General features: G+C 52.9%; 2 protein-coding genes across 2 annotated transcripts in view; both read right to left on the minus strand.

Annotated features, from left to right (window-relative positions):
* Positions 1 to 5,879, minus strand: part of TRAP1 (TNF receptor associated protein 1) — a 28,064-nt gene extending 22,185 nt beyond the window's left edge. Inside the window, exon 1 of the mRNA XM_055807003.1 lies at positions 5,725 to 5,879. Coding sequence (XP_055662978.1) covers positions 5,725 to 5,797 — 73 coding nt within the window. The 5' untranslated portion in view covers positions 5,798 to 5,879. The remainder of the gene's footprint in view (positions 1 to 5,724) is intronic.
* A 2,245-nt stretch (positions 5,880 to 8,124) lies between these two features.
* Positions 8,125 to 14,245, minus strand: part of CREBBP (CREB binding protein) — a 97,374-nt gene continuing 91,253 nt past the window's right edge. Inside the window, 2 exon segments of the mRNA XM_055807002.1 lie at positions 8,125 to 10,966; positions 10,968 to 12,581. Coding sequence (XP_055662977.1) covers positions 10,412 to 10,966; positions 10,968 to 12,581 — 2,169 coding nt within the window. The 3' untranslated portion in view covers positions 8,125 to 10,411.

The raw sequence follows: 14,245 nt of genomic DNA on the forward strand, positions 1-14,245 counted from the left end.
ATTTCCCTCCAGCACTGCCTTCACTGTGTAAGAAGGGCAAGTTGCTACTTTTGAGTGTGTCTCTTCTGAATTAAAATTCTAGCCAGAAGATGACAATTAGTAGCTTGCACAACAAATTAACCAGTGAGGAAGAGGCAGTCTGCAGCCTTCATTGCTGTTATCTGGCCAAGCTGAAGGGAACAGGGAACACTTCAACTCCCACGTTACTGTCAGTGAAAGCATACAACCCCATTCCAAGCAAGGCAGCCTGCACGTCCAGGAGATGCCTCTGCTGCACACGCAGCTTCTCTGGATGCTGTACTAACAGTTACCATCAGGACCAAAATCTATTTCCTCCTGCTTATTTTCTTATTTTCCTCCCGCCGACAGTAACCAGCTCCTTTACAACAAGCTCCCATACCTGAGAACGGCGCCAGCCAGCCCTGTTTGGCCCCCAGCAGCCAGCCGAGCAGTTACTTTATGGCAAATAAATATCTGGCCCTTGACCATCTGAGCACCGTCAACAGAGCACAGGGATTACAGCCTCCAACAAAGCCAGCCCTGGGTAAGCAGCACGTGCAACCACAAAGCCACTAGGCATCAAAGCGATCAGTGGGGAAAACAAGACAGAGGTCAGGAAACCGTACCAGCCCCATTAAGGACTGGGATTCCCAGTTCTCCTCCTTCCATTGTGCCCGGGTGAACTGAACGGTCTTCTCTCTGTTGTTCGATACACCGAAGCCAAACCTGGCCACAAAGGGAGCACTTAGAGCACTACAGAGCTCTGTCCAAGGCCAGTTACTTGCTGCAATTTCTGAACTGTAGTGAGAACAGCCTGTGCCGGGGTAAGAACCCGGAGGGTGCGAATCTAAATGCGCCGTGGCACAGGGGGCAGGCGGTGTCTCGGCCTTCCCCAACCCCACGAGGAACATAAGTGGACGAGGCTGGTTTGGGAGGCAGAGGAGCAACCAGGATGGCCTGGGCAGAGTGGGGAGACGCTGGATAAGCGGCAAAAGCAGCTGGAAGCATGACAAGCCCAGGCTTTTCTTACGACTCCCTCTGTGTTTGCAGGCTGTTTCGTCACAGAAGGAAAGGAGGCAAACCTCACACCCCAGGCCTGCAAGAGGCACGTTCTCAAGGTGTGCTTTCTTTGGATGAATGGGTACAAAACCACCAAAAGACTGAACTGAGAACCATTAGTATGGTGACAGCCCCAAAGTGCACCTCTGACCTCCCTGGAAACAGCCTCTCCAGCCCAGCTGACAGGCTGGGAGTGTTCAGCTCCATCCTGAACCTTCCACCGCCTTGTCATAGCCCTTGAGTGAACTCAGCATCCCAGCCCTTTCCCAACACCCCTCGCTGTCCTCCAGCCCAGCTTGGGAGGTTCTCAGGCTCCCTTCACAAACACTCTGCAACCCCCCTGTGCACCTCAGCAGATGCTACAGCCAGCATGGTCATGGGGAACAGGTCTTGCTGCTGCAGACCATCAGGCTGAGCTCTCGCTCCCTCCAGAACACAACCCCCTGAGCTTTAACAGTGCTCCTGGCTCCTGCGCCTCATCCCCAAGTGCTGATTGAGGAGGCTGTCAGTCCTCATTCTTCCTCCTCCTCATAGAAAGCTTTGAATCAAGATCCACTTCTCCAGCCAGAAGCTTGAATTACTCCCCAGTCATTTTGCCCTTAAAGAAAAGAGCCCACAAATAGTTCTTAATGCATCTGAACACCTCCTACACACATAACTGTTCACTCTCTGCGTCACAAACAGTTCTGCCGCATTATCACAGGACACGTTCTTCATCTTTCATTTGACTGCCTTTGTTGGGCTCATCTGAGAGAGCAACGAGGGAAACAGCCTGGGTGATGGATGCGGGAAGCAGCGGAGAACTCACTGCGTGGCTGTCCACCCCATCAAGCTTTGGAAAGGAAAGCCCTGAGTCAGCCCAGGGTTTACATATTTTATTTACATGTTTACAAATCTTATGCTCATTTTATGCTAGGCAGTATAGGACACTCTGAAACATCTACGCTTGTATGTGCACACACACACACGTTTCCCAACCAGCAGAAACAAAACAGGGAATTTTTCTCCCTCCCTGACTCCAGAACCCAAGAGAGAAGCAGACCAGCAGCAGCTCTGTGCTAACCTTAAGACCACTTCTACCACCAGACCTCCAGGCAGCAAGGCCCCGGAGCCAATAAACGGGTCGCCTCCCCAGCCTACTACCACTAGCTGGCTCTAGAAACTACAGCTATTTATAACTGTTTACATATTCATGTCTTTTGTCTCCCTACACCTAAAACACAATAATAAATCACCATCCATCAGTTCCAGAAGTTACTTTTGGATTCATGTAATATTTGGTCTTATCAACCTTAATTAACACCCCGCCCTGTGCCAGGTAGAAGCAAAGCTCATTAAATGCACACTGCAGCATCTTCAGAGCATTTGTCTCTTGCAGAGCCCTGGCCTGGCAAAGGCTCTGAGCAGTTCTGGATATAACCCCACAATTATCAGCATGCAAAAGCTATTGAGAAAGTATCTGCTGAATTAACAGGTTGAGTGACAATCAGAATGAGCCAGAGAAACAAATTCCTAAGACTAAGAAGCAAAGAAGGAACGGCTTTTGCCCCAGTTGAGCGCTGCCACGGGCTGGAGCAAATCAGGTCTTTTTATATCGAGTTAATAAAATGCTGAGCTTTATCACAGTTCACATACCTTCCTATTTGCATCACTGCCTCACCTGCACCATAAAAGGTGGTAGACACCCACACTTCAGCTTCCAGTCCTCTGTGAATCTTAAGTGATCCTGTGTGTATGACCACGGAGCGGCCTCGCTCACACAGGGAACACGCCACAGAAAAGAGAAGGACCCAGGTCTTGGGGGCTCCTTTCAGCCTGGGCACCAGAATGCCTCAGTGATTCCTGAGCCCAACCAACCGCCCAGGAAACACAGCCTCCTCTGGGAAAAGGTCTGCAGGGAGCCAAGCCGAGCGTCAGTTAGAAATTTAGGGGGGGAAACGGAGCACAAAGCAGTACACGGCTCAAAACAAAGAGGAGAATTTGGGTCAGCAGACATTACCATAACAGCCTGATTGCCGTGCAGTTGCAAGGCTGTGGATGCTCTTGCAAAGAAGAGCACTAGCAATACAATGCTTCCAGCCCCCATCTTGTTAGAAGAACAGGCTCTCTAGGTGGGCACACCACCCTGTAGGTATCTGGGGAGAGGAGACTCCCTGATTGATCCGCTTGTGCCAGCACAGCTCCCGAAAAGCTCTGCGCCAGCTTCAGCCTTCAGTGTTGTGGAGCCAAGAGAAAACACTGCCAACTTCTCACAGCCGAAGGGAAGGGATGGCTGTCCCCACAGCCAGGGACCTCCGCCTGCATCCAAGTGAAAGGACACCACCTCCTCCTCCTCATTTCCACCCCACACAGCTCCAGCTGGCTTTTCCCTGAAGGACCTGAATGACAGGTTAAGGAATAAAATTCTGGCTCTGCTGGAGCACATCTAACCCAGCAGAGGCACATGGCTTCCTTCTCAGACAGAGACGCTAACAAGCCACTGGGGACTTCCGTGGTGGAAGAATGGAATTGCCCAGAAAAGCCGGTGGCAATCAGCGGCACAATAAATCTAACAGTCTGACCCTCGTAGCGACCCTACTTGTCACACGATTTCCTCTGTCGCATTTTCTCTTCGTAACCCACAGGGAAACCACAGACCGCAGTGACAACCTATAAATCTGGCGATTAGGAGCCAGAGAGCAGATAAGGGAGCACCGAGCGCGGCAGGGGCTACTCGCAGAAAACACGCAGGGAGCTCCTGACCGCACCCCGGTTACTGGCAATGCACAAGTGCATCTCAAGGCCTGCGCACCACGGCCCCGGCAAGGCAGCACGTTCTGCCGCCGGGACCTCCGGGCTTGGATCTCCTCGGCCCTCGGCCTCGCCAGCTGCCTCAGGTGGAACCTGGAGCAACTGCTGGGAAACGCGCCACCTTCGGGCTCAGCCGTAAGGTCCCCTGGGATGGGAACGGGCAGAGAACAGAATGCTGCCGCTGCCACCCCTGTGCCCAGCGGAGCTGAACATGCCGCACAGCCTGTGCGAGCCAGGACACTCACCCAGACATGCTATACGGCCTATGTGTGCCAACAGAGGTACCCAGACATGCTATACGGCCTATGTGTGCCAACAGAGGTACCCAGACATGCTATACGGCCTATGTGGGCCAGCAGAGGTACCCAGACATGCTATACGGCCTATGTGTGCCAACAGAGGTACCCAGACATGCTATACGGCCTATGTGTGCCAACAGAGGTACCCAGACATGCTATACGGCCTATGTGGGCCAACAGAGGTACCCAGACATGCTATACGGCCTATGTGGGCCAACAGAGGTACCCAGACATGCTATACGGCCTATGTGGGCCAACAGAGGTACCCAGACATGCTATACGGCCTATGTGGGCCAACAGAGGTACCCAGACATGCTATACGGCCTATGTGGGCCAACAGAGGTACCCAGACATGCTATACGGCCTATGTGGGCCAACAGAGGTACCCAGACATGCTATACGGCCTATGTGTGCCAACAGAGGTACCCAGACATGCTATACGGCCTATGTGTGCCAACAGAGGTACCCAGACATGCTATACGGCCTATGTGTGCCAACAGAGGTACCCAGACATGCTATACGGCCTATGTGTGCCAACAGAGGTACCCAGACATGCTATACGGCCTATGTGGGCCAACAGAGGTACCCAGACATGCTATACGGCCTATGTGGGCCAACAGAGGTACCCAGACATGCTATACGGCCTATATGGGCCAACAGAGGTACCCAGACATGCTATACGGCCTATATGGGCCAACAGAGGTACCCAGACATGCTATACGGCCTATGTGTGCCAACAGAGGTACCCAGACATGCTATACGGCCTATGTGGGCCAACAGAGGTACCCAGACATGCTATACGGCCTATATGGGCCAACAGGTGTACCTGGACATGCTATGCAGCCTGTAGGAGCCAGCACATGTCCCTGGGACATGCTGTATAGCCTATATGGGCCAACAGATGTACCTGGACATGCTATGCTGCCTATGAGCCAGTACATGTACCCAGACATGCTAAACACCTTCACACACTATACGCTCTGTATGAGCCAAGATATTAACCGGGACATACTATATACCCCATATGAGCCAACAGATGAACCTGGACATGCTAAATGCCTAGAACATGCTAGATGCCTTACACGAGCCAGGACACTGACCAGGACATGCTATATACCCTCCATGAGCCAACAGATGAGCCCGGACATGCTCTACATCCTGTATAAGCCGGAAATGAACCTGGATACGCTACATGGCTGGAACACGCTCGGTGCCCTACACTAGCCCCGACATTGGCCTGGCCATGCTACAGGCCCTATACGTGCCAGGCAACGCACCCGGACGGGCTCAGCGCCCGGAAGACGCCAGACGCCCGGTACGAGCCCGCAGAGGCCCCCGAGCACGCGCTGTGCCCTATACGCGCCTACACGAGCTGGCCCCCGGGGAGGGCCGCTGGCACGTGCCGGTGCCGGTGCCAGGTGTGCCCCCCCCGCAGAGGCTGCCGCCGCCCAAGCGTGGCACCCCGCGGGTGCGCAGCTGGGCCCAGCGCCCGCCAGGGCCCCCGCGCCCCCCGCGGCCCCAGCGCGACGGCCGGGCCCGGGCCGGTACCGGTACCGGCGGGGCCTCCCCTGCTCACCTGCGGGCCCCCGCGGCCCGGCTCGGGAGCGCAGCGCCGCCGCCAGGCCCCGGCCCCACCGCGCCGCCGCCATGCCGCCCGCCGCCGCGGCGCCTGCTGATGGCGTCACGGGCACGCACCGGCGTCACGCGGCTCCGTGCCCCCTCCCCCCCCGCGCCGCTTGCTGATGGCGTCACGGGCACGCACCAGCGGGGCCGGCGTCGCCCCTTCGGGGGGGCCGGCGCGGGGCTGCGCCGCGCTGGAGGCGGCCACCATGTGCCGCTCCTCGGCCTTGGGCGGGGGATGGGACGTCCCCTTCCCCGCTCCATGGAATTCCCCATCGGCGGGTGTGTGAAGGAGGCACCGAGCGGCTCTGCCGAGCGTGGAATTCGGGGTGCGGGTGACGGCAGAGCCTGGCCTGGCTAAAACCAGAGAGATGGCGCAGGTCTGGCTGCCACTTCCAGAGAGAGGAGCCAGGGCCGCCGGGAGGGAGCTGCCACCAGCAGCAGCGGCAGCTCTGTAACCCCGGCTCGGGGGAGTGCACGGAGAACTGCGCCTGCACTGCACTCCTGCTGCAGCTCATCTTTGGCTTTGTGTCTACGAAGCACTTGCACGCAGCGCAGCTCGTGTGGCGCGGGATGTTGTGGATTAGGTGCAACAAAGCCAGCACCAGCCCTTGCATCATCCCGGCACCCTTCCTCTGGGCTGTACTTCCCCTTGGAACCGACCCCAGTCCCTCCTCCAGATTCCCTGTGCTGGGGCCAAAAGGAAAACAACTTCTGAGCCGGTGTCAAACGTTTCCCTCCTGCTGCTGCATTCATCACCACCTCCCGCTGAGCCCACTGCACCCCTGAGCACCACTTCGCCATGACACCCTACAGGGCTCTTGTAGCTGCTGCGAAACACCCGAGGCCTCCTCCTCCTCCCTCACCTCGTGCTGCGCCGCCCTTGGGTGCGTCTTGGCCCTTTAGTCGCAGCGTGCTCCCGCAGGGAAGGCCTGCGGACGGCCGGGAGCTGGCACAGACCCTCCCCTCTCCAGGCTCGGCTCGGTTACCCGGTGGTTGGCACCCGCTGCTGCGCTCACCGCCCCGCCAGCACGCTGCAGGTGGCAGGGATCACCCCGCTCCCCACTGTAACTTCCCGGCTGAGGAGACGAAGCGCAGGGAAGGACGGCTCACCCTCGCACAGCAACCCGCACGCTCTGCGGTGCTCCCCCGGCTCCGTAGCTGCTCCTAGATCTTCACGGCACTGAGAAAACCAGAGGCTGCAATTTGCTCTGGAAGAGGTGCCGGCGGCACCCCTGGATCACCATCAACTGCCTCCGCTCGCTGCTGTACGCAGACACTGCCTCTGCCTTCCCACCCAGCGGCCGACAGGGCTGCTGTGCCCGGCCCGCTCGGTCCCTGCGGCACCCCCAGCAGGAGGGCTCCTCTTCCTCAGCTGTCAGCTGCCGTCAGACCCTCACCCCTTCGCTCTAACACGTCCAGGTGACAGACCAGAGCAGGGAGCGCTTACACAAGTGCTGCGGGCAGACCTCTGGCCCGGTGGGACAGCGATGAGCAGCCAAGGTGTGAACCTCAGCTGGTGCATCTGCAGTGAGAAGAAATGCGCCCGCAGCCTGTGGTGGTAGCAGTGTTGGCAGAAGTCAGGATGGCCAGTGGCAGAGCGCGGTGGACAGCTGAAGGAAGAGCAGAGAACCAAGTTGCTGCAGCTCAACGTTCAGATTTAAGCACCTTCTTCCCCTCCAGAATTCCTTAAGGGGGAAGGTCTTGGCCACCCCCTCTGGTGACAGAGCTCCCACACTGATCTCCAGTGCGTTCCTGCCTTATGAACGCTGGTGCTCTGAAGATGCCTTTCATCGCCAGCTCCTCTCCCATCAAAACTCAGGCAAGGACCTAAAAAAATCAGATGCTCAGTCCCAGACACACTGAATTTCACAGGGAGACTGGAGCGAAGTCCCCCCCTCGCCCCCCCAGACTGCAGGGGCCAACGTCAAGCACGGCCCCTACTCGTGTCTGACTCCAACTTTGCGTTTCCCTTCTCTCCCTGGCAAAATACCTGCTTTTATCTAAAACAACCACTCCTGCAGGCTGGGATTACTGGATCTAAATCTGTCCCTGGTTCTGTGCTCTCAACATACTTCAGGTTGTACGTATAAGCATTCCAGTATTCGCTTCCCATCAGTTTGGCTTTTTTTCCTCCGTTCTTCCCTGGGAACGGGAACCCAAGGGAGCTGCAGCCCCAGAGCTGTGCCACCTCTGTGCTCCGAACAGGACCCGGCTTATCCAAATCCGGAAGCGGTGCCGATGTTTTTAAAGCAGATGCTACTTAAAGGTATTAGCGAGATTTGAGTGCAGTTATCTTAACCTCAGGTGTCAGGCTTCGCCGATCCCAGCGGGCACCAGCCAAGTGGAACCATCCTTCAATCCAAGCAGTTTTACCAGCTTTTATTAGAAACACCAGCACATTTCAAGTTTCCTCTTTTTGATCACAAATATAGTATTTTTCCTCTTTTTAAGTACACAGCATGAGACACAGCATCAGGGCTTTCCATCTTTTTTTTTTTTTTTTTTTTACAGCAATTTCTTTTGGACAAGCTTTGGGTTAGTGTTCACTGACCTCACCCCAGCCCCAAATTTTGACATCTTGAATTGCTGAAGACAATTGCATGGGCAGATGAATCCAATGGTGGTGAAAAACGTACAATAGTTAAAAGTTTGCAAGAAAAGTTTAAGCAGAGACCCTCTACAGTTAAAAAGAACGGCGTAGCGCCGCAGCGCACTACTATTTTCACAGTACGGGGATAAAAGTTGAGATCAATCGTTTGCTCTTCTCCCCCCCGTCCTCCCAACCGCATTCCACCACCGCCGTTAAGGCCGGAGGAAGCGCTAACTGAATGTGACAAGCCAAGCCGGGCCACCGCGCTGGGTTTTTGCTGCAAATCCCACGCCAGTCGCACGTCATCGAGAAGCCTGGAGGTCTGAGGGACGGCGCTTTAGGCCAGCTGTGGTTTTAGCTCGCACCTAACGCTGGGAAAGTTTCCCTGGACGACTTAACTCCAAGAAAGCAAGTCACTGGGGGGAGGAGGGGCAAGTATCCCAGGAACATGAGGGCATGGTGACAGGATATTAAAGGGAACATGTACATGATTTGTTATTTTTTATTCCACAGAAAACCCTCAAATCTAGACTCAGAGTTAACAGCAGAAAAATAGTGTTAAAGTCAATAGGTTCATATTTTACTGTAGACTAAATAAATTAGCCTAGAATTAACTCAATACTCTCTATTTTCCTTTCATTGGTGATCCTTCTCTAAATTAATGCAGTTTTTAAAAAGCAACGGCTATTAATAATTTATTCCAGTTAACCCTTATGGATGAACACCTGCAAAGGAGTCAATGTATGGGAACCATTCCCCGCTCCTCTCCCTCCCCGAAAAGGAAACAATCACTAAAGGGTGTTGTAAAACAGACATGCTACCTACAGTACTCCATGTATCGTGCCACTCCTATCGATGCCTCTGGCTGCTCTGTGTAATGAGTGAATATCCATAGCTATGTCTTACAAAGAACATGATCAAAAAATATATAAATAAATAAAAACCTTAAACATTCTTACATGGATTTTAAAGAACAGAATACATGTTAAAAACTTCAGTAATTTATATCAATTTTAAGCAATACTTTATATACAATGGAAAAAAGACATGCATAGTCCAAATACAATGTTGAAAACAGCATTTTCATAACAAAAAACCCAAACACTAAGTGTTAATACCATGTACATGAATTCAAGAAGGACCACCCTTTTTGTCTGTTGCACACAGTTTATTTAACAATATGATATTATAAGTAAGAAATGAGTTTGTTTTTTTTTTTTTACCATTCTATACAGTGATTGAATCTTCTTGGATTTCTTATTTATAGTTATTATAGCGCTTGCATGATTTACACTAGAATTGCTTTTCCTCATTTCAAGTTTCACACAGAAGAAAGAAAGAAAAGAATGCTTCTTCTCTATTCAAATCAGCACGGTCTAAGAGTGATCATCCCTATTTTCATCTAAAACCAGTTTTATCAGAGAAACAAAGCAACAATTTCTACATCTGCAAGACAAGGATTTTGGCATTGGCCAATGTGTGTTTTTGTGTGCAAGAGTCAATTCCTATCTTTCCAGGGGTAATACTTCAACGCCTGCAGAGTTCACTATAGAAAAAAAATCTTCCCGCAATGTGTCAAAGTTACCAGGATACATTATAATGTTGCATTATTTCAGGAAACAGTTTCTGAATATTATTTTTTCTTCTTTTAAACGCAAATGTTTGAAGTCTTGAAAATACAAATAAAAAATATGAATATAATGAACTTGTTTTCCCCATTAAAAAAAAGGTATGAGTCAACAGCAACAAAAAAATAAAAACCAAAAAAACCCACAAAAGAGACCAGATATTTTAACCGCCTGGCTTTAACAAAAAAATATATTCTTTGTATTGTTTTTGTTTTTTGTTTTTGTCTTTTTTGTGTTTTTTTTTTTTGTTTGTTTTGTGTTTTTTTTTAAACAGCAATTCATTCTTCCATGTGTAGGAAGCAGCAGTTCCATCTAGGATTCAAAACAACCCAGATGTCTGAATTTTCAGTATAAAATGTCCAAGAACACGAAAGGAAAAAAAAGAAAAAAAAAAAAAAAAGGAAAGTGATGCTCCCATAATGCTACAAACCCTCCACAAATTTTTCTAATGTGTCCCCGGTGGTGTCACCGACCAGAGACAATTCGTTAGACAACGCACTCCTGTTCGGGGTGTTTAGTTGTGGAAGCATTGCACTCTGTTCTGGGTTGCCCAAGTGTCCCTGATCCATGGAGCTAGCCATAGTAACTGCGAGTCCTGGGTGGGGGGAACCAGTCTGGGGAGAGACGTGGTGAGGTGACGGTTGGGGCTGTATCCTGGGTGACGGGCTGGAATGTGGTGGCTGGGACTGGGGACGGGGAGACTGAACGGGTGCTGGGGACCGCACCTGGTTGCTGAGGGAGGTGGCGATCTGCTGGCCAGGGAGATGAGACGCCTGCGGTTGTCCTGAGAGCATGTGCTGCTGTGGGCTCATGGGGTTGGGCTGGCCGGGGGACCCTATCTGCTGCTTCATCTGCTGCTGCTGCAGGATGCGCTGCTGCAGTGCTTGCTGGATGTTGGGAGTGCCGTCTGCCCCCATGCCGGGCTGGCCCATCTGGTTCAGCTGTCCCATCTGAGCCATCTGTCCCATGGACCCCCCCCTGTATCGATATATGCTGCTGCATCCGCTGCTGCTGCATGGCTTGAGGGTAACCTCCTGGTCCTTGAGGCTGCTGGAACTGGTTATGTCCTGCCATCCCTCCTGCCATGCCAGCCCCTCCTTGCTGCTGCTGCTGTTGCTGCTGCTGCTGCAGTAATTGCCGCCTCAGGATTTCTCGGTACTGCGGACTCATGTTTGCCATGCTGGGGTTGTGGCCCGGGTTCATAATGTTTATCGCTTGTCCCTGGGGATTCATAGCTCCTATCCCTTGCTGCTGGGGAGGAACGCTCGGTCGCTGCACTCCTGCTTGCATCGCGTTCATGTTCTGCAATCCTGCTTGAGCGTGCATGCCTGGCTGTTGCATGCCGGTCTGCGGCTGCTGCATCCCAGGCTGGGGCTGTATGCCCGCTTGCGGCTGCATCCCAGGCTGGTTAGCCACGTATTTGGCTGTTCTTTGCTTTATAAAAGCTGCCATAAGCTGAGGGTTGGATTTAAGGATATTAAGAACCTGCTGCTGCTGCTGCGGAGAACTTGGTGATTTCAAGGTCCTCAGTAAGTCCTGAAGTGCATTTGGGGGGATGCTCCGCGGCGGCTGCTGCACGCCTGGCATCCTCGGCCCGGCCACCGCTTGTGGTGTCGCCATCGGCATCACCGGTCTCGCCATTCCCGGCTGCATCGGTTGCTGCTGTGGCATCGGAGGCGACTGCCACTGCCCAGGCTGCATGTTGGACATCACTGGACCGCTGACGGGGTTGGGCCGGGGTACATTCATGCTGACTTGCTGCATCTGGTTCACTGAACCCACCGTCGGGTTTACTAGTCCTGGGCGACCAGGAGGCAAACCATTGTTAATGTTGTTGACCCTGTAGAGCTGCTGCTGCTGCTGCGCAGCTTCTCGCTCGATCTGCCGAGCCGCTTCCACCGCGGCCGGCGGAGGCTGAGCCGGAGGTGGAGGCGCGGAAACCGGGTTTGCAGGTTTTCCTGTTGAAACAGTAGTAGGGGGCTGAGTTCTCGACACGCTGGGAAAGCCAGCCGGTGACATACTTACAGGGGAAGGCTGGGGCTGGGGAGGAGGCTGCGGTGTTTGCGGTGTACTTGGCTGCTGCGTAGGGGTACCAGGCGTTGCTGAGGTAGGAGAAGGCAAACTTTGCTGAGGCACGTTTCGGGTGTTCATGGTAGCCATCCTTCTGCGCATGAGCTGAGCCTGCTGCAGGCGATGCTGGATCTGCTGCTGTCGAAGCTTGTGTTTGATATTGAGACAGAATGGCACAGGGCATTTGTTCTCTTGGCAGTGTTTGGCATGGTAGCAGCAAAGAGCTATGAGCTGTTTGCACACCGGACAGCCGCCGTTGGTCTTGCGCTTGCAGCCCTTGGTGTGCTGGACAACCCGTTTCATCTTCTGGCAGGATGGCAATGAGCAGTTTGCATTGCGGCACTGACAGGCATGGACAAGGGACTGAATGCAGCGCTGGATGCTCAGTCGTCGCGACTCCTGGGGGCTCTTTGACTGTTGCTCCCCTTGGCTGTTGCTCTCATCATCCAGACCCAGGCCCCACTTAACCATCTTGTGGTCATGGCTCTTAGTGTTGTAGCAGTTAATGCAGAGGTCGTAGTCCTGAAAGCAGAGAAAACCCAAAGTTCAGCTGTTTACAGAGCACTAACCGCACCAGCGAAAGAGCAGGGGAGTCAGAGCGACGCTCGGTGAGCAACGCCAGCCTGGTGTGGAAGGACAATTCTGGGTTTCAGTGGGAACGAGCACACAGAACAAGAGCAGGGCAAGAGCCGCGTGCTGTGAACAGTTTCAGTGTACACCTGGTACACCAAGGGAGAGAGCGGCTGCATACGGGGACAGTGGGACCGGACCTTCGGGGCAGGGAGCGCTGGGCAGCCGAGGGCAGGAGCCACGACAGCTGCCCCAGCAAAGCGAGGCAGCAACCGCAAGTCTCGACTAGGGTGCACAGCAATGCAAACAGGGGCTGTAATTGTGGCGTCATTTTATTACATGAAAGAGTCCGGCAGGAACTGGGTATTTTTCCTTTCTGATGACAGGAACTGTTTACTTGTCTGTGATGTCTGCTGGGGTGTCTACACAAGGGGGGCCAAAACCTCCAACTAGCAGGAGAAATGTACCATCACTGCCTAAAAAATAGGGGTTGGCTCTCCATTTAGCTATCCTTAGTGTAATTACTGCCTAATAATAACTACCCCAAGACATGTATTTTTTAATCCCTACGCCAACCCTCAAATCGAGCACAACTTTCATGCTAAGGCAGACGTTTATCTGAAAACCTGCTCACCCCCCCCCCCCCCCCCCCGCCTTTTTCACACCCCTGTTCTTTTTCTGCTGGCGGAAGGGTACTCCCTTACACGGGAGTACCCAGAAAAAACCTAAAGGCCATACCTCCTTCCACCACTTAGTTCCCCTAGTGTGCACCATCCATTTCCAGCAGCCTTGCCTCAAGAAGTCCTGTTCAATGCTTTCCTCAGAGGGATTAATTAAGACTCTTCCAACACAAACCTGGCAATAACCACTGTAAAAATCTAGGCTGCGCTTACTCATTTTGGCTTTTTGTTCAGCTGCAGCCAGAGGTTATCACAAGCCTCTGGAGGCTACCCTTTCTGCAAGTCCACTGGTAGAATTCCATGCACAGCTGCTCTCTAACATAGCACAGTGGAAGCCATCTATGCTGCGAAAGGACTAGTCATTAAAAGCATCGAGCCAGGCTACGAAGCCACTTGGTCTGATCCGAAGGGCAGGTAACCACTAACGCTGGGCCGAAGAGACAATGATGAAGTTGTGGCAACCTCCTCACCCAGCTCCACAGCAGCCCGGACACACGCCCGGCTGCACTCCCTCCAACATGAGGCACCATGTGTAAAGCAGAATGAAGGAAGAACCTTGCAGAAAGGCACGTGAACCTCTCTCGTGGACATCCATCAAATGTGGGTGAGCTCGTGCCCTGCAGATTCAGACTAGTCTTGACGCAGTCACACCCCACCACCCAGTCCTAAAGTTCTTTAAGTTTAAAACTGTCTGTGCAAAAGAGCCACAGTTGAATAAACGACGCAGCAGTAGCTGTTCCAGAGTACTGGCGTTTTCCTTGCTGAGAAATTAAAAGCACTTATTCTAGAAGAAGAGATATCCCACTGTGGTAGTCGTGCTCCCTTAAGGATCAGCAGCCCTTTTACAGCATAGGCTTAATTTCGAGGAAGCTTGGGCAATATTTTTTAAAAATAAAATTATCGAGCATGGTTGTAGGGGAAGAGAGAGCAGATGTC

Source organism: Falco peregrinus, chromosome 5, assembly GCF_023634155.1.
Source record: "Falco peregrinus isolate bFalPer1 chromosome 5, bFalPer1.pri, whole genome shotgun sequence".
In the NCBI taxonomy this organism is placed as follows: domain Eukaryota; kingdom Metazoa; phylum Chordata; class Aves; order Falconiformes; family Falconidae; genus Falco; species Falco peregrinus.